General features: G+C 44.3%; 1 protein-coding gene across 13 annotated transcripts in view; it reads right to left on the bottom strand.

The window, feature by feature from the left end:
• MYRIP (myosin VIIA and Rab interacting protein) overlaps positions 1 to 20972 on the bottom strand; it is a 359689-nt gene that overhangs the window by 43685 nt on the left and 295032 nt on the right. For all 13 annotated transcript variants that reach the window (XR_012667170.1, XR_007355038.2, XR_007355036.2 and 10 more), the window contains 2 exons: positions 5013 to 5190; positions 205 to 860 (listed from right to left, as the gene is read on the bottom strand). Coding sequence is in view for 4 of the 13 variants with exons in the window: in XM_048838874.2 (XP_048694831.1) it covers positions 205 to 860; positions 5013 to 5190 (834 nt within the window). In the remaining 9 variants the exon portion in view is untranslated. The remainder of the gene's footprint in view (positions 1 to 204; positions 861 to 5012; positions 5191 to 20972) is intronic.

The following is a 20972-nucleotide window of genomic DNA, read 5'->3' as shown; positions in this document are numbered from 1 at the left end:
TCTCTAGTGTGATCTGGTCATCTGTAGCAGATACATACAAGACCCCACCTTGTGCTTTACTTCTTAGGACATTCGAGATCATCTTCTGAGCTACCAGGGACTCAGAAACAGGTAATGACATTTTTGACAGTGTGCCACTCCCTCTCCACCCTCCCCACCCACTTTTGCTTACTCAATCCTTCCTATATAAGCAAATGTAGTTACCTGATTTATGCTCAAATTCTTCTTGTGGGTTTTTGTGTGATTTTTTCCTTCACGTAATTCTTCGGAGACAATTTTGCTCTTTCTCCACCTTCTAGACCTCTTTTCTAAATCATAATAGACTTCCTCAGTCTCACTGCTATCTGAATACTCTAAACTGTCAGCCTGTGGATTGAAATTTACATCCAGTTCTCCATGTAAATGTGCTTTTTCCACTCTGGGTTTGTCACTCTGAGTTCTCCTTTGTAGCCAGGGAAGCTTGCTAGATTCTCTAGCCTCCCTTGAGGAATTTACTGAAGATGTTTCAGAATCAGAGTACACCGTCTCTGTATTGGTGTATAGCCCAGATGAAGGAGAGGTCACTGGCTGGTATGGATCACTGCCATAAGCCCATTCAGTATTGTACTGGGAATCGGTATAATAAGAATCCTCGGACAACTGCTTGGGCCTTCGACGCAGCTTGTTCAAGGCCACATTCCAGTCGTAGTCGTCCTCGCTATCCGAGCCCATCTCGTCATAAGCAGACACAACACTAGATTCGTTCTCCAAAGCTTTGAATACTTGGCTCTTTGGTTTGGCAAGCATTCGAGGGCGAGGCAATGTAATGCTCTGCAAAGCCACCCAGTTCCCATCAGTGCTTTGTAAAACAGGGGGTGGACCTGTGAAATTAAAACAAGAACAAATCCCCTAATTATTACTTTATTATTTCAGTTTGACTGGCTGACTTTTGCACAGTCAAATAAAGATTTTAGCAGAGACTAGCCATTTGGGGTATCTGTGGGCTAGCTGCATGGGCTAGTGAGCGGAGTACGTACCCAGGCTCCTTGCCAGGGTTGTCTACCCATGCTGAAGCACGCACCAGGCTGTCTTTATTACTATTGCTACCCACACTAACTGGATTCAAGCAAGCTTGAGTAGGCTAGTCTGTGCACAGCTTCTGTTGTGTAGACTTACCCTTTATGATGGGACCAGCACAAGATAACGACAGACACAAATGAATATGTGGTACGCTACATAGATTTTATCATACCCTGAATCAGGGATCTTCCTGATTATCCCATTTTAATCGGAAGTCACCAAAGAATTCTCTGGGGACCTCTTTTTAAAATATATGTGACAATAGGGTCCAAGGTTAGGCTATACAGCCTGTTAGAAGCCTAACGTTCTAAAATTCAGAAAAGAAAAATATGCAAGAAATACTATCTACTCAAACTGTGAAGCTTACATTGCTTCTAAATATAGACTCCATTGTCAACAGGACATGAAATTCTTTTAATGGGAAGTTTGAACATCTGATGGGTTTATTATTCATATTTCTCATAATGACTGTAGAACTAAACAGTATTGTGGATTTGCATACTCTTCTTAGCATACTGAATCAAATGATATCTGACATACAGATTTCTTTCAGACGCACAACTGACTGTTCAGATTAACCATTAGAAGGCCAGAAATACAAACTACAGGCAGAGCATTACTGTTCTAAAGTTTTAAGCTCTATTTTTACATGAACTGTTAAACTTAAAATATCAATATTTTTATGTATCTTTATGTATTTTTCTCCCCTCAATTTAGGTCTGTAAATATATGGAACTCAAGATCACAACTTTTATTTGGCACTCTTATTTTCCCAACACAGAACATACTTATGGAATAAATATGACATATAGTAGCCAGGCTTTGAGTTTTGGAACAATTTTTTCCTGGAGCATAAACAAAACTACAAACAAAAACAAAATCAAAACAAAAACCCCAGAACACTCCACCAACAAAATGGTAATTAAACTGAAAAGATCTGTCAGGCTTTTTATTTTTAATTATTAGTTTATTTAAATCTCTTTGGTCTGTTTTCATGCCCAAATTTTATGTTAATTCAAAGAAATTGAGTAAGTGCCTCAGGAAGTAATTCTGCCTCTTGCAAACAATTTTTGAAGATCTAAATCTGTTGACAGGCTTGGCTATTTAGTTTAGACCTGGCTTAATATGAACCAAGAACATTTGCCTTCTTTTATGCCACAGAAAAATTAAAAATTTGTAACAAAAGGGGTGACACCAGTTGGTGCAGGGTAAGAAAATTAACAAAGATCCAATACTATAAAGTTAAATGTGAAACAAATGCAAGCCATATGGTGTGGAAGAAGTTTGTTTTCCCTCCTCAAATACTGTAGCAAGACAATGTAAGGTCTGGAAGGCCCCAGACTTGTACTACTGTTTGCCCCGGGGGAATACTTACACATGCAGGTGTGACGTCTTACAGACAGAGTTGCCGGTATGTGGGTTCACTCTGAGGGAACAATCTCCAAATTGCACAGTACGGTTGAGACACTGGGGTGTTGGTAAAGTAAAAACTGTCTATGCTGATAACAAGTATTGTGTGGTGGCTAAAAAGAACCACTTCTGGTATGGACCAGAGAATGTTATTTTAATTAGCCTCTGTTCTGTTTGACAAGTATATTTCCTGTGGTAATAAATATTTTGTTTGTATTTTGTACCAATTTTTTATAATGTAATTTAAATAAAAGCAAAATTTAAAATAACAAAAATATGCTTTAAAGACAAACTAAGCTTACAATGTAAAATCATACCCTAGTGGGCTAAATCATAGGAGGTAAGATTCTATGCCCTGCTTTGTACTTTAAGCCTAGCGTTAATAGTAATTCAAATAATTACAACTACTATGGTCTTAAAAGCGTGTTGCTGGGTAATAAACTTAAAAAAAGAAACAGAAAATAAAAACTATAATGCAAATAAAACAAATGCTAATATAAAAAAGACAAAATAAAAGCAGTGGAATGTAGTCCTGGCTTGACATGAGTGATTGGACACGGGGAAGGCCTCATTTCTTGGGAGACAGGATTAGGAAGGCAAATGGATCAGTAGGCTAGGAACAGAATGTCTGTACTACCTAAGATAAGGGGGAACACCAGCCAACCATTTACAAAGGACAAGGTAACAATGGATAAGCCTGGAAAGTAAAATGAGGTAACGAGTAAGTTGTTCAGTGACTGTGCGCTGTACAGGGATTGGTTTCTACCAAGTGACCAAGCCAATCCCAAAACATGTGATGCAATGAATAGTAAATGCAATATATTGTGTGAATGCATATAAAGGAAGAGGTCTGTTGTGTAACTTTGAATGTGTGGTATGTCCTATATCCACCCCTATGCTTGAGTCTGATCAACTCAGTACAGCTTTGATGTCTGCCAAATAAAGGAACCTGAGTGACAAGACTGGTGTTGAACCGAGTTCTTCAAGGACTGAACGTGTCTCAGGGGAACCCCAACATTCAATGCTTAACTAGTTAAATTCAATCTAGTTGTGCTTCTGCCCATTGTCCCAAAATACATACAAAGTTCATGCTCATTTGTTCTGAGTAGCTGCTGCCTGCCTGTGGCATAGCTGAATTTGTTAAAATTTATTTTAGTTGATTAGAAAAGTGAAGTAAGTTAGCTGATTAGCAGGGGGAAGGCAACAACATACAGAGAAGTTACCTACAAAAAGCAACATTGACTTTAACCCTCCTGCTAATGACGTCAAAGGCTGTTTATTAGAAACCTGTTTGATATAAATCAAAAGGCACTTGCCTGTCGTAACAAAAGACATGAGGCACAAATTGTGGCATTGCCGGTGCCTTACATTATGAATTATTTATGGAAAAATAAGAATGGCCAGAGAAATGAGCTCAGTGTGGAACCGGTCATTTGTAAATGAAAATTCAGAGCCTGTTTCTGTGCCACCTGGCCCTTGTGCAGTCATTTACATCTATACAAAGTCATTGCAAAGTAGATATAAACACCACTAATTTAGGGCTAGTCTCCCAGCACTCTAAAAAACCCACCTCCACGAGGGGCGCGGCTCCCAACACTGGGGCACTGTTTACACCGGCGCTGAAACTTGCTGAACTCTAGGGGGTGTTTTTTCACACCCCTGAGTGAGAAAGTTGCAGCGCTGTAAAGTGCCAGTGTAGACAAGCCCTTAGAGGGGTTGAGATTTACACCCACTTTTCACAGGTATAACTAACTAATCGAGGTGCATGGCAGTGGGGAATCAGACTGCTGGTGTTTACTACTACTATACTAAGCTACTGGTTGAGATCCTCTTGGACTTTGTGTGTTTTAACCAAAAGCTGCAAACCAGGGCAGGTGGGTTTACTCATAAGTCAATGCGATACCTATTAAATATCAAATAGCCTCTACAGGACACCCGTGTGTTATCTCAACAGTGAACTCAGACGACAAACAGGAACTACTCTGAGCAAGGGACCCTTAGAAAGTAATTGTATCAACTTGTCACTAAGCTATGGTTAAGTAATTGCTAAGTACTAAATGACTGTGTCATTGACTTCAGTGGGACTTAAATGGGTGCTTAAATTTAAGCACAGGCTTAAATGCTTTGCTGAATCCAGGCCTTGGACAGGAATCTTACCCAAAAGAATAACACTTTCTATATGAATGACAAGAGGTTACTTGGAGCAGAAGTTAGCACAGCAATGAATATTTCATTAGCTCACTGTTTACTATTACTTTATTGTCATTTTATGCACCAAGGGCCAAATTCTGAAGTCCTTATTCAGGGAAAACTAGTAGTATCATAATTAGTGTCATTGTTTGATTATTGTCGTCATACTAGGCATCACAAAGTTAGTGCAGGCTTTTTCTCTTTCCATTTAGTGCTTGACCCAGCTCTCAGTGAAGTCAATGGGAGCTTTGCCACTGACTTCAATAGGAGCAGGACTGGGTGCTTACTTCAAGTTTAATTTGTTCAACAGGAAAAACAGAAGAAAGTGTCATACTGGTACTATAAATATTTACTTGTTTCATTCAGTCTGTCCACACTTTTCCAGCTAGGTAACGCAGACAGTTTGTGTTCCCTCTGTCTCCTGACTAGGCCTTTCTGCTGCCTCCAGAGAATCTCAGGCATAGAAGACACCAGGTCCAGATCTTTGCTTGGTGTATCTTCACTAGTCAGTGAGAATGCAGACTGAGACCTCTGTTGAAATAAAATTCAAAGAACATTATCTAAAAATAGAAGTAGCCAACTATTGAAGTATTAATTCAAATTAGCAGTAAACAGTAACATTCTGCTAATTGGGTAAGTGCATGTCAAAGAAGTGCAGGGAATGAAATTAGCCTGAGAATGGAATATTATTAGTTCAAAACAACATTCTCGGGCTTGGACAGCACGTTTACATGCATTTAAAATGCTATTGCTTCCTGTGAGGAAGGCAGAGATTTGTTTGTATTGCTAGGCACAAGATTAAAAGTAGTTACCCAAGGTGAAGCAGTATGAATTTGTCAGTCTGGGAGTGCTGCTTGAAAGCATCAGTCCACTTACATGTTAGCCAGGGACGAGCCCAGAACAGTGACACAGAACATTCTGATGTACTGCTTCCAGTGGCGCCAAATTTAAGAGGTTAAAAGAAAAGAAAATCGAACAGAAAACCCAAAATAAACCTGCATCTCCAGCAGCTTTAATTCTTGGATTCTTCTGCCTGCCAGGGAACGCACATAAACCAAGAGCAGAACAGAGCAGGATCCAGGCAATGGACTCCACAAATTCTTATACTGTGTTTGCTACCCATTTCTAACACAGGGTCTGTTATAGCAGATCATTCAAAGGGAATGTAAGTTATGAGACAAGGTACTACTGAGATGGAGCAGTGATTCCATATCTGTGGGGAAGGTGTTTTCTTTAGGAACCAAATAAGCAGGTCAGTCATTTTAGTTCATGTTTAGCCACAGCACCAGATAATGACATTACACAACAGTGGGGGTAGAGTGAGGGCCCAGTGAACCAAATGAGAAAATACAATGAAATATAAAGGTATATACCACCCTCTTATTTTGTAAACAATCATTTTTTGGGGGGGTTGGTGGGATACCCGTGCACTCTGCTGGAAGTTTTAGAACTTGAGTCCTATTATTAGGTTTGCGGCTCTATATTTAGGCATCTAAATTGTTGCCTCATTTGCAGAGATGCCAAGCACCTGCAGCTCCCATGGATTGCACAGGGATTTGTGGGCGCTCAGGCCATTTATTTCTACAAATCAGGCCACTTATTTAGGTGTAGAAATTTGGATAAAGAACCCTAACTTCAGGCACTTGTCAGTCAATATTGTTTAGCTGCACAATTTTTGTTAACAGATAATTTTGCTTCCAATTACAGCGTGTTCTTAGACAGCCTGAATGCCATAGACACTGCATTTACCAATGGCAGCCTACTATTTCCAGTTCACTCTTGTGGACTAAAATCTCTGTCATTAGAGAGTACAAGCAAGGGATTGTCTTTGTAGGCCCTGGTCAAATGAAAGGATTTGCTTTGAAGTTGTGCAGCATCTTTATGCAGGGGTTGGTGACATTTTTAGGGCTCTGTATTTTTCAACTGGTGTCCAAACACTTGACCAAAGCAGTTAATCTGAAAGGGCCAGACCCTCAGCTGCATCAGAGATCTGCTTCACATGAGCAGGGATGAAAGAGGTGGCAAAGTTTACTTTAAGCTATTTTTGTTTCCACTCTGTCCCTCACTCCAAATGATCCCTGGGGCAGCATCAGGGCTGGTCTAAATCCCTTTGGCTTGTAGCAGCCCCTTAGGGGCCAATATGCTGCCTAGAGATTGCCAAGTGCTGCTTCTCTGGCCACGGCCCCCGCTCCTGCCAGAAGCATCCCTATGCCCGCTAGGGATTCCCCCATGCCAGAGGAATTAATTGTGAATCACTCAGTACTCTTGGCTTAGTTCTATGATTTCATAAGGGAATTAGTAAAAAGGCAATGAATCAAGCAAGAGGGATTAGTGGGGCTTCAGGACTCCGAGGATCTGGGAAAATGCCAGAATATTGTCCTAGATTTGAACCTTCCTTAACATTGTAAAGGCTTTGTAATATTGTTAACACTGCCAATGCGGAGCCACAAGTTCTAGCACGATACACTGGAGTATTCCATTTCAGCTCAATGGCACATGTTAATTAATAGACCCCCAATTGAGAACATTGTATAAAATAATTGTGAGTTGCACTGGATGGTATTCACTTATATAACAAAAATCTTCAACATGTGAAAATAAATGTGTCATTTCTCTAAATACCTGTATATAGAGTACAAGTAAAGCTCTCTCACGCGGAATTTTAAAAAGTTGGGCTAAGCCAATTTTTTTTTTTTTAAATTAAAGGAAACTGTTCTGAAGCTGAACCAATCTGTGTGACTTCAGTGAACATTACCTTAAATGGTAATAGTTGCAACTAGAAAAAACACATGTACTATGGCAGTTACGACAACTGAAATAAATTAGAGAAGGAAAACTTTTTTCTGTACTTTTGAGTGTGTTTACTTTGTGCATTTGAAAGCACAGTCAGCAGCACCGTCTCCCTTGAAGTCAGCCAGTCATTTACTCCCTGGAAAGACCTTTATAGACAACAGGGTATTTTATCAGAAAGAGGAATTATTTCATATTAATCACTTTAACCATTAACAAAAAACAACATTACACCTTTGGAGCCCAGTCAATTTCAAAAGACATATCTATATGTAAGCCATTTTAGACCTTGGACCAGATCGTCACCTGGTTTAAACCAGCTGAGGATCTAGCCCCTTGACTTGTTTTAAAAGTTCCACTATTAAAACATGGTGCCAACAGTTACACTAACTGCTTTTGGTGTAGAGTTTTGCTTTATACTTGGATTTCATTCTACTCTTCAAAATTTCATCAGATAAAACTAGTAAAGTTATTTTAATTTCACTGCATTCTGGTGGGAAATCAGGAGATATGGGGTCCATGACAAGCTCTGCCACTAACTTGTTGTATGAACTTGGGCAAGTTTTAACCCCCCCCCACCCTCCGCATGAGAGAATGCAAAAACCATATTATAATGTTCAGTCACTAGGTGGTGCAATGTGTAACATGCCTTATCTGAGCTGGTAACTGCCATACCTGGCAGTGCATTAAAGTATCATATCTTTCTCCATGATGGAAGCTCTGTAGATAGTTCAAAGCTGGTACAGAAGCCTGATCTGCTAGTAGTGTCCCTGCAACCTACTGTGTACAAGGAGTACATGACACCCTTTCTGGTTCAATGTACTCAGCTGTAAAATGGGGACTACCTTACTTCCTGCCCTTACAATTAATTAGACTCAGCAACTGTCTGTAACATGCTTTGAGACCTTTGGGTGAAAGGTGCTATGTACTGTAAATGCCAAGTTGTTGTTTATTCAGTGCTGACAGGAGGCGTGGCGCCAGTCAAGACAGAATGATGCTCAGGAGCACTTATCTAAAAGGCTTATAGAAAGCAAAAGACTCTGGGAAATCTAGAAGAGGGGATATGTATATTAGCTCTAGCTAATACGTATTTACAATTGTTATTAAGAATTCACAAGAAGTGGTGAATTTTCAGGTAGTATTTGAATGAGGGTGTGACATTCTATACCTTGGGGGAGTGCTCTGTAGCCCCCATATTCCTCATTTACATATAATTGCAATATTGCATATAAAGCATGCCATGTGAGGTATCATGGGAAAGGTTATGATGTGCTGAAAGCCACTGCTCCATCTAAATGGGTGTATCATTAATGCATATAAAATTATAAGAATTGTGTTGTATGGTTTTCACTACAATATGCTGTGGGTTTGGGACTCACCCAGATACTAGCCCTACAGAGACAGTGACAAGGGAAGAGGTAGCCAACGCCCAGGTGGGTGCTGAACAGACATATCCAGCCATTGTACAGCAGAGGAGACTCACTCACAGGAGACACACAGGGGTATTGCTTCACCCTATGACTCAGCAATGCCACCAGACATGCCTGGACGTGTGTTCTCCAAGCACATGGGACTAAGGGTATAAAACAGAACACAGGGGCCCCATGCTTGGCCTTTTCTCCTGCCCCCACCTATGCTGCAAGCAACAAGGACGCTCAGAAGACTGAAAACTCCAACAGAGGAGACTGGCCAGAGTTTCAAGGGTGAAACCTGTGTACTATGAACTGCAATATCCAGTGGAGTGAGAAAAACTGCTTAGTCTAGAGGTTGCCCGGTCTAACAGGGTTGAGAGTTTAGACTGCGTGCTTATGTTTTCTTTTCTTTTGGTAACCAATCTGACTTTTCGCCTATTGCTTATAATCACTTAAAATCTATCTTTTTGTAGTCAATAAACTTGTTTTACTGTTTATCTTTACCAGTGAGTTTGCCTGAAGTGTTTGGTTAATCTGCTCAGGTTTACAAAGGTTTACCTTTCCAATGATGAAGTGGTGAACCAATTAATAAACTTGCACTGCTCATCTTGAGCAGTGCAAGATGGTATATTCCTGAGGTGCCAGGCTGGGAGCTGGGGGGATTCAGCTGGTGCCTTCCTCAGTGCGATTCATGAGTGGCTCATGCAATCTAGCTGGGTGTGGGGTGGGCTCCACATGCAGTTGTACTGAGTGATAACAGTGCCTGGAGGGGTTTGCTACTTGTCACTAGCAAAGCATTGTGAGAGACAGCCCAGACTGGAGAGTTAAGGGGGCACAGCGGTCCCACAGTCCCAGTCTGCACCCCAGAGTTCCCGTTGTGATGCAACACCCCATATTCTTCATAGAAATATAGCTATGATATGCATATGGCATAACTAAGATGCTTTATGCAAGATGGGTCATGTAAGGTAACATTGGAAAGGTTATGTTTTACTGAATATGATTATCCTATTTGTATACATGTATCACTTCTGTATCTGAAGTTAGGAATTTTGACTATGTAACAATTACAACTGTGGTTGCACCCCAGAAATGCCCACCAGACAGAATGCAACTAGCGTGGAAAAACAATGGGTCTTTGAAGATGCTGATCTCTTGTCTTCTTGGAATTCCTTCCTGTGGATGTTACAAATAAACCTTGTCTCATGGTTGCTTTAACACAGCAAGTTTGCCCACCCCTGGATTAGAGGGTCATTTCATTCACAGGGGACAGCATGGAAAAGGCATTATTAAAAAAAATACTAAATCTAAGTAAGTATGTAATTTTCTTTGTGCGAGTTTATCTTTGTGGTTGTACTACTGTTTTTAATTGGATAATCTCCATCACAGCAAATGCTATGAATTCCTGATAGATAAAAACAGATAACAACAACATAGGAATGATAAACATCCACAGCAGAAGTTCAGGCCATGTCTACACTTACAGGTAGATTGGCACTGCTGTGATCAACGCAGTGATGTTGATTTAGCGGGTCTGGTGAAGACCTGCTAGGTCGATGGAAGAGTGCTCTCCCGTCGACTCCAGTATTCCAGCTCCCTGAGAAGAGTAAGGTAAGTCAGTGGGAGAGCATCTCCTGTCAACACAGCGCGGTGTAGAGACGGTGGTAAGTCGACCTAAGCTATATCGACTTCAGTTACGTTATTCATGTAACTGAAGTACTGTAACTTAGGTCGACTTACCACGGTAATGTAGACCAGCCCTTAAAAGATAAAACAGGCATCATCATTCATCTGCTTTAAAGTTAAAACATGTTAAATCAGCCTTGTAGCAAGAAAAGAACTATCTAAGCTTTTATTTTATTCAATCAAAAGGTGTCAACACCGTATTTCGTGTAATATTATTTCATTTCACTAAGTTCACCTATTGCTAGATCCTAAATGAAAACACAAATATTGAGAATAAAATCATAGAAGCAGATGTATAATCTGCAGCAATTTAAGATCCTCTATTAATCCCCAAATAATAATAATAATAATATTTGAGCAGCTGCAGCCCGGGGGGAAGGGAAGCACCAAAAATATTAAACTAAAGGGTCCAGTTTGTATGAGGTTTATTTTCAATATGGCATGAATGTCTTTAGGCAACAGCTGGTAACTGTGAATGACCATATATGGAGATAGGTAAAATATTTTCACATTGCTTAATGAACAACTGGAAGGTACTCAAATACTATAAAAAGAAAAGGAGTACTTGTGGCACCTTAGAGACTAACCAATTTATTTGAGCTGTAGCTCACGAAAGCTTATGCTCAAATAAATTGGTTAGTCTCTAAGGTGCCACAAGTACTCCTTTTCTTTTTACAAATACAGACTAACACGGCTGTTACTCTGAAACCTGTCAAATACTATAGTGATGAGAGTTGTAAAAGAACCTATATAGAGCAGAATTCAAAACATTCTGTGCTGGTCCCTGTTCTTTATTAACTTAAGATAAATGTCCTTCGAGCTAGGTTTTTATACTAAACACATCACTGTGGTATCTTAAATGCCTTGTCACTTAGGTAATGAGGCCTTGTCTAATCTAGAATGGGTTTACTAGTGCAGCTATACCAGTATAGATACACCAGCAAATCCTCCGAGTAAAGACACTGCTTATAGCGCTGAAAGAGTGCTTTTCCCAGTATAATTTACACCAGTTTGCTGAACAAAATAAGTCATAGTGGCAAAAATATCAAACCCCTAATCAACATTGCTATTAATGGCAAAAATGTGTGTGTCGTCATTTCGAGACAGGCTAATAAACTAAGCAGTTGAATCTTTCCTGTATAACCTTCACTGATTAAATAAGTAAACAAAAACAAACAAACAGTTTTGTTCTCTATCATGACAGATGATTTACAAGGGTCGGCATAACACAGTTCTTGGAGATGGCCTCCAGCTCATCAAAGCAAAATCATATTTTTAAGGCTCTCCTTGAACATTAATTTGTTGCTAATATACACTGGAATTTCCTGAAGAGAAGTACTAATATAAAATCAATTAGAAGTAACTAGAGGCTTCCAATCTGCAAGGAACTACGTGCTGAATTTTTCAATCTAAATCATGCTAGTAGGCTTTAGCAAAAAAATGAAGCCACTATATACAGCCATTTAATTTTCACCTGTTTATTTGGAATATGCAGAGTTCAGACCAAGGCATCTCCTTTCAGGGCATCTTGGAACCAGATTCAGATAAATCCAATTGGGAATAAATACAAAACTGCACGACTGCTCTACAAAAATTATCTTCTTGTAATTTTTCACTGCCCCTGGATTTTCTTTGGCTCCTGTGATCTTGCCCAAATTACTTGCTCCTGTATTTGCATTTGAGCACAGCAGTGAATTAGTTGGCCAGAGAACCTTAAGGCAACGGCAGTTCTACAAATGTCCAGAGGCAGTGCAAAAAATGCTTGAGGAACATCATTGCCTTGAAAAATGGTGGAGCCTATCACAACCCACAATCAGTTACAGGTATGCCCATATTCATGACACAGATAATTAAATCCTGTCCCCGCCCCCTGCAAACTCCTCCTCTTCTCCACAGTGGGGGAAATTCACTTCTCAGCAGACACCCAGCACAAGGCCTTCTCTCCATTTAAATCCCCTAAATAGGGCTTACATGGACCTCAGGGTGCATAGGCCTTTTGCTGCCCTGCCCTTCACCCACAAAGAGGCAGGCTCCCCCCCCCAAAATACTCTGCATCCCTCACGCAAAGGAAGGTCCCCCATAGCTTACTTTTGGCCCTTTTCCTTATTTTATGGTGTTGCTGCTTCTTACAGCTTCCCTGGACTCCTGGCTTCCCAAGCAGCTGCTGCTGCTGCCACCCTGGAGGAGCCCAAGACAGCTGCTCATGAGCAGGAGTGGAAAGGGGACCACAAACCCTGTAGGAGCCTCATTATGAGGCAGCTGCTGCTGGTGTCCCCAACGAGTTCCATAAAAGGCAAGAGGAAGAAGGCTTCCTGGGCAGGAGCTCCAGGACACATCAGCCCTGAGGAGGGGCGGAGGAGCTCTGGTGGAGTGGTCTGAGGAAGCTGCTTGTGCTGCCTCTAGGAAGGAGGAGGAGACTGGTGCTATGCAACCACAACTGCTGTTCCCCAGGAAACCTCCAACAAGAGCAGGATGGAGAAAGGGGCCTCAGCCAAGGCTAGCGTCAGGCCACCTTCGTCCCTTCTTTGCTCCTTATGGGCTTGGCATCAGCATCTGCCTCAGGTTGCTCTACCGGAGCTACTCCTTCCCCTCCCCTTTTTGGTGCTGCATGTGATGTCCCAAAGGGCTCAAGGACAGAAGAAAGTCAGGCAAAGCTCAGAAGAGAACAAGTCCATCCATCATGTCCAAATCCCCACCATGCAAACAACCCATAAGTCCCATTTTGAAAGAATGACTTGGACTCTTAGGAACTTAGGGTCAGATTTTTAAAGGTATTAGGCACCCATGGGAGTCAGGCGTATAGGGGCTTTTGAAAATCTCAGTAGCCGCCTATCTGTATCTTTAGGCAGCTAAATATCTTTAAAAATCTGCCCTTCGTCCCACTGATTTTCAGTCAGGTTTAGGCTCCTATGTCAATTTTTGAAAATGGGACTTAGGTGCTTTTAAAAAATGTATCCTGAGTGTATAAAGTTTGATTTTAGTGGCGCAAGACTGTTCCATGTTTGTACAGCAGCTAGCACAATGGGATCCTGGTCCATGACTAGGACACCTAGATGCTACAGTAATGCAAATAAAAATAATAATAAATGTAGGTATTAAAGGCAGAGAGTGTCTGCTTGATCTATAGCAAGATTAGCCATCTACCATAGCAATGGGCTCTTTGCAGTTGGCCAAACTGAATTGCGGTTAGTGCACCTACCATGCCAAACGACACACAGAAATAAGAAAGGCCATACTGGGTCAGACCAAAAGTCCATCTAGCCCAGTATCTGGTCTTCAGACAGTGATCGACGCCAGGTGCCCCAGAGGGAATGAACGGAACAGGTAATCAAGTGATCCATCCCTGGTCGTCCATTCCCAGCTTCTGGCAAACAGAGGCTAGGGACACCATCCCTGTCCATCCTGGCTGATGGCCACAGATGGACCTATGCTCCATGAATTTATCTAGTTCTTTTTTTGAACCCTGTTATACTCTTGGCCTTCACAACATCCTCTGGCAAGGAGTTCCACAAGTTGACTGTGCGTGGTGTGAAAAAATACTTCCTTTTGTCTGTTTTAAACCTGCTGCCTATTAATTTCATTTGGTGCCCCCTAGTTCTTGTGTTATGAGAAGGAGTAAATAACACTTCCTTATTTACTTTCTCCACACCAGTCATGATTTTATAGACCTCTATCGTATCCTCCCTTTCTCGTCTCTTTTTCAAGATGAAAAGTCCCAATCTTATTAATCTCTACCATGGATTTATATAGAGGCAATATGATATTTTATGTCTTATTATCTATCCCTTTCTTAATGATTCTCAACATTCTGTTTGCTTTTTTGACTACCGCTGCACATTGAGTGGATGGTTTCAGAGAACTATCCACAATGACTCCAAGATCTCTTTCTTGAGTGGTAACAGCCAATTTAGACCCCATCATTTTATACGTATAGTTGAAATTATGTTTTCCAATGTGCATTACTTTGCATTTATCAACACTGAATTTCGTCTGCCATTTCGTTGCCCAGTCACCCAGTTTTGAGAGATCCTTTTGTAGCTCTTCACAGTCTGTCTGGGACTTAACTATCTTGGTTCATTTTTTTTTCTTTTTTTAGCCAAAAGTTCTGTTTCTCCAAGTGGATCAATAACTGTAAGTGTTACATTTTTTTTTTAAACTAACTATAAAGCTTCTGAGCCACAATGGAGTAATTTTTAAAAAGTACATCAACCTTCATTCAGTGCAATCAATAAATACATCAGCAGGCGGCACTGTGACCAAGCATGTCATTCAGTTTTGTGAACTGCATATACGTTTTTCTTCTTTGGTTGTTGCAAGGTGCAAATCACTGTACAATCTTAGTGCAATGTGTCACAGATTGGAAACTAAGCTTATAGTATTGACAGAAATTTGCAGACACCTTGCTGTGATGAGGCCACTCTCTTCCTGTAAAATCCTGTCTAGTGGCATTCTGCTGTAAGAATATTTGTGAGAAAAAAATACCAGGCACTTCATTCCTAATGAATAATTAGAGCTGTCTTTTGACGGACAGAACTGACTGTATTGGAATGGCACTGCTTTTTCTATACACAGACAGTTCATTGGGAGGTTTCAACATAATAAGAAGACAGTGTGGTTCTTAACTGATTGGAGGGGACTGGTAACGCTGTCCGCACACAATGTCTCCTATCACGTAATGAATACAAATGTACACTTTATAACGCTCACTGCTATAACACTATTGGAGAGCGAATGTTCGTGAACCCTGGTTTATAAATAAACTATACAAAGGACCGTCAGTGTAACATCAACTTTTTTAAATCGCTCTTACAATGTCTGAATGAGGGGTTAAAGTTCTTTGGGCACGTTTTGGAATGTATTTACATGGGATCAACAGGAGTATTTTTATTTACCTGAATATTTTCAGGGGAGATATAAATATATCCATTTTTCTATTGCTCTCTTCTTCCCAACGCCACCCCAGAAAAGAAAAGAATGGAAGTTTATTCATCACTCGATAAAAAACGGTTACTCACCCTTTTTGTAATGGTTGTTCTTCGAGATGTGTTGCTCATATCTATTCCAGTTAGGTGTGTGCACGCGCCGTGTGCATGGATGTCGGAAACTTTTCCCTAGCAGCTATCCGTCGGGCCGGCTGTGGAGCCCCCTGGAGTGGCGCCGATATGGCGCTCTACATATGACTGTGCCAGCCCGACCCCCCTTCAGTTCCTTCTTGCTGGCATCTCTGACAGAGGGGAAGGTGTGTGTGTGTGTGGGGGGGGGAATGGAATAGATATGAGCAACACATCTCGAAGAACAACAGTTACAAAAAGGGTGAGTAACCGTTTTTTCTTCTTTGAGTGCTTGCTCATATCAATTCCAGTTAGGTGACTACCAAGCTTTACCTCGGAGGTGGGGTCGGAGTCAAGATATTGCAGACTGAAGAATTTGCCTTGCTGGAGGCCGCATTATCACGAGATTGGTGGACGATGGCGTAGTGCAACGTGAAGGTGTGCACCGAAGTCCATGTGGTAGCCCTGCAGATTTCCTGGAGGGGTACATGTGCCAGGAAAGTTGTTGATGAGGCCTGAGCTCTCATGGAGTGAGCATTAACAACAGGCAGAGGGACGTTCGCCAAGTTATAACAAGCGCAAATACACGCAGTGATCCAGGAGGATATCCGCTGGGAAGAGACCGGCACACCTTTCATTCGTTCTGCTATAGCGACGAACAACTGGGTTGTTTCACGGAACGGTTTTGTTCGATCTACGTAGAAGGCGAGTGCCCATCTAACATCCAGTGAATGCAGCTGCTGCATCTTGAAGGTTGGTGTGCGGTTTTGGGTCGAAAACCAGCAGGAAAATATCCTGGCTGACATGGAAACGGGATTCGACTTTTGGCAGGAAGGCTGGGTGAGGCCTAAGCTGTACTTTGTCTTTATGAAAGATGGTATACGGTGGCTCACACGTGAGGGCCCATAGCTCAGAAACGCGTCGTGCTGAGGTAGTGGCCACTAGAGAGGCAACCTTCCAGGAGAGGGAGAGGTAGAGGAGTGAGCAGGAAGCTAACGGCTCAGAAAGAGGACCCATGAGACGAGAAAGGACTAAATAATGTCCCAGGCCAGCACAGGGGGCTTCATCGGGGGATGGATCTTTTCCAGTCCCTTTAGGAAACGTCCCACGATGGGGTGTGCAAACACAGAGCTCCCGGAAGCACCCGGAATGCTGAGATAGCTGCGAGATGGACCTTAAGAGAACCAAATGCCAGGCGCTGGTCTTTCCAGTGCACCAGATAGTCCAGGATGCACGGAATTGAAGCCTGAAGTGGGGGCACCTGCCGTTGGGCACACCAAATAGAAAACCTTTTCCACTTTGCTTTGTACATGATCCTGGTAGAAGGTTTGAGGCTTTCCAGGAGCACCTGCCTCACCGAGTCCGAACAGGCAAGCTCTGCCTGGTTCAACCATGGATCCTCCAGGCCATGACAGTGGAGTGACTGGAGGTCCGGGTGGAGGAGACGACCGTGATTCTGTGAGATGAGATCGGGAGTGAGAGGTCGACGCACTGGGGACCAGATTGACAGGTCCAAGAGGATGGGGTACCAGCACTGTGAGGCCAAGCTGGGGCCACCAGTATGACGTCCGCCTTGTCCCTGTGAACCTTGATAAGCACCTTGTGGATGAGTGGAAATGGCGGGAAGGCGTATAGTAGTTGACCGGACCATGGAGTCAGGAAGGCATCTGCAATCAAACCCAGGCTGTGACCCTGGAAGGAGCAGAAGGTTGGACACTTCCTGTTGGCCCGCGTGGCAAACAGACTGATTTTGGGAAACCCCCAGCTGTGGAAGATGGAGTGGATAATGTCCAGACGAATCGACCATTCATGTGTAAGGAAACATCTACTCAAGCTGTCAGCCAGTACGTTCTGAACGCCCGGCAGGTATGAAGCTTGGAGAAGGATGGAGTGGGCTAGACAGAATTCCCATAGTAGGAGGGCTTCCTGACAGAGAGGAGACGACCGGGCTCCGCCATGCTTGTTTATATAAAACATGGCTGTGGTATTGTCGGTCAGCACCGCTATACAACGACCCTGGAAGCAGGACAGGAATGCTTGGCATGCGAGGCGGATAGCCCTGAGTTCCTTGATGTTGATATGCAGAGCCAGGTCCTCTATTTGCCATAGGCCCTGAGTCACCAGGTTCCTGAGATGCGGTCCTGAGATGAAAAGTGAAAATAAGCGTCCTTCATATTGAGGGCGGCGTACCAGTCTTCTGGATCCAGTGAGGGAATGATCGTGCTCAAGGAGACCATGCATAACTTCAAGTTGACGATGTACTTGTTGAGTTCCCTGAGGTCCAGAATGGGCCGTAGGTCCCCTTTTGCCTTGGGGACGAGGAGATAGCGTGAGTAGAAACCCTTGCCTCTGAGTTCCTGCAGCACCTCCTCCACGGCTCCTAGAGTGAGGAGGGACTGGACCTCCTGGATAAGGAGTTGCTCATGAGAGGGGTCCCTGAAGAGGGATGGGGGAATGGGGGTGAGAAGGAGTAGAAGTGGATAGAATAGCCCGCCTCTACCATGCGGAGGACCCACTGGTCTGATGTAATAAGGGACCATGCATGGTAGAAGAAGGATAGACGGTTCAGAAAAGGAGGATAGCTGGCCGGGTTGTTGACTGGTAATCCGTCCTTGTGAGCATCTTCATAAAGGGCGCTTAGAGCCCGGAGGGGGCTTGGACTGTCCCTGGCCTTGTCCAGGAGGAAGGCACGGTGGCCTACGCCGAGTGTATCTGCTCCTCCTGCAGGAGAAGTCCTGCCTGGGTCTAGTGGAGAAAGACCACTGCTGGGTGGGCTGGGGCTTAAATGGCTTTCTTTGAGTCGTCAGGGTATGCACGCCGAGAGACTTAACGGTATTGTGTGAATCAATCAGGCTATGCAATCTAGAACTGGTTTGTTCAGCGAAGAGGCCCTGACCATTGAACGGGAGGCCCTGGATCATTTGCTGAACTTCCAGCGGGAGACCTGAGCACTGGAGCCAGGCATTATGCCACATGGTGATGCCAGATGCCAGTGTACGTGCTGCCATGTCCGCGGCATGCAGGGAACCTTGGAGAGAAGTCTGGGCCACTAGTCTGCCCTCCTCACTAATGGCTCCTAGTTCCAGCCGTGAATCAGATGGGAGAAGCTCCTTGAACTTCTGAATAGCAGACCAGAAATTATAGCTGTATCTGCTAAAGATTGCAAGTTGATTAGCGATCTGGAGGGAGAGGCCACCCGTACAATAAACCTTTCTCCCAAAGAGATCCAGGTGTTTCGCATCTCTTGATTTAGGGGTGGGCCCCTGCTGATCCTGCCTTTCTTTTTCATTTATTGCGTCCACCACCAGGGAGCATTGTGGGGGATGGGTGAAAAGATATCCATAACCCTTAGTGGGGACAAAGTACTTTCTTTTGGCCCCTTTGGCCATGGTGGGAATGGAGGCCAGAGTTTGCCAGATTGTTTTGGCATTTGACTGTATAGTTTTTACAACTGGCAGGGCTACCCTAGAAGGTCCTTCTGGTGTCAGAATGTCCACCATAGGGTCCTCTTCTTCTACCACCTCTTCCACCTGGAGGTTCATGATCAGGGCCACCCGTTCCTGCAGGGCCCTGTAGTCCACGGATGGTGGGCCGGATGTGGACGTACCCGCCACTGCCCTGTCAGGGGAAGATGAAGAGGATATGACCAGCAGGACCGGGTACGAAACAGCCCCTTGGTCTGCTGGGTCCAGTTCCTCCTGAACACCGGGAGCAGCCTCCACCAGGGGTGGGGCTGGGTCCAGAGTTTGTATGGGGTCTGGAGGAGGGTTGAGGTTGAGGGTTGCCTCGGGAAGACACAACCCACATCAAGAATGTGATGGCGGAGGGACGCCGGGAGGGGTGCCCTGGATCTGGTGGTACGCCCAGGCAGTCCAGAACTGCCACTTGGGCGGCCAGTGGGGTGCTGAAGCGTCCTGTCCAAGACTGCCTGGACCTGATCGGGGTACCTCCGATGCTCCTGATGCGCTGCCTGACCTAAGGGAGGGTGACTGGGAGCGGGACGACCAAGTAGGGGCAGTGGGTGGCTGAGCCAAGGAAGGCTCCACGTCCCCCGACTGGAGGAATGGGTACCGTGAGGAATGACGAGATCCGGATGATGACCGGCGGTGCCGTTGTGGAGAGCGGTACTGTGAGATCGACTGGCACCTAGAAGTTGGGCTTCGCCTTGATGGGGAGTAGCATCGAGAGTGCAACCGCGACCGCTGCCGTGCCGCGATGGAGAGCGGTGCCGCGATGAGGAGCGATGCTGCTGTGTGGAATGGTATCAGTCTGAGCAGTGCCACGAGTCACAGCATAACCCAGACCTTGAGGATCAGGGCTGTGAGACCAGTGATGTGAGTTGGAGTAGTGCCGCAAGTCAGACCGGCGCGTAGCATACGTGCGGTGCTGGGACTCGGAGCAGTGCCGGGACTCAGAATGGTGCAGTGATGGTGGTCTGGGGGCAGACAGCCCAAACATTGCCGGTTTGCCTCTTGATGGTACTGGGGCTCAAGATGGTGGAGGCCTTGAGACCGGGGACTTGGACGCCATCATTTCAATGAGCCCTCTAGCAGCCTCAAAGGTGTCCGGTGTGGAGGGCAGCGTGACCTCCTCTACCTGCAGGGAGTCTGGCTGTGCGGGGCTTCCTGGGGGGACGGAGGCCCATGCAGGTTGAGGCCTACTGGAGAGTCTGTCAGTCTTATGGCTGTGATCCACACCGTGCCCTGCTGGGGGTATGGCATCCGCCTCAAGCCTTTATGGAAGCTTTCCCATGGCCTGCTTTTTACGGGCAGCTGGGGAGTAGGAGGGGTGCCGGGGGGAACGCTTCTGGGCCCTGGGGGATCGCTGACCCCTAGGGGGGTGTACCGAGTCCTTTGTCGGTGCTGAAGACTGCACTGCTGCAGGAGCGCACCGCACCGAGGCGCTCGGGGCTGGGTCTTGTGGCGGACGGGAAGCAGACTCCATGAGGAGTTGTTTTAGTCGAATATCCCTCTTCTTTCTAGTGTGCGGTTTGAATGCCTTGCAAATTTTGCACTTATCTGCCTGATGGGCCTCTCCCAGACACCGAAGACAGGAGTCGCGGGGGTCACCTCTGGGCATAGGCTTGCCGCAGGGGCTATAAGATTTGAAGCCCTGGGACAGCATGCCCTGGAGCCCCGTGGGGCACTCGTTGAAGGGAAAAACCCCTAACTGCTAAAGACTATATTTAACAACTAAAGATAATAATTAACTAACAATGGGTAACTATATACAAAGATAAGTAGGACAGCCAGGGAGCAGTGGAGCACTTGAGAGCAAGAGACCATTGTTCCAACAACTGTCACTGGCGGTAAGAAGGACCTGAAGGGGGGTCGGGCCGGCACGGTCATATATAGAGCGCCATATCAGAGAGACT

The sequence above is a fragment of the Caretta caretta genome, chromosome 2, assembly GCF_965140235.1.
Source record: "Caretta caretta isolate rCarCar2 chromosome 2, rCarCar1.hap1, whole genome shotgun sequence".
Lineage (NCBI taxonomy): Eukaryota > Metazoa > Chordata > Testudines > Cheloniidae > Caretta > Caretta caretta.
This window is presented reverse-complemented; position numbering and strand designations above follow the sequence as displayed.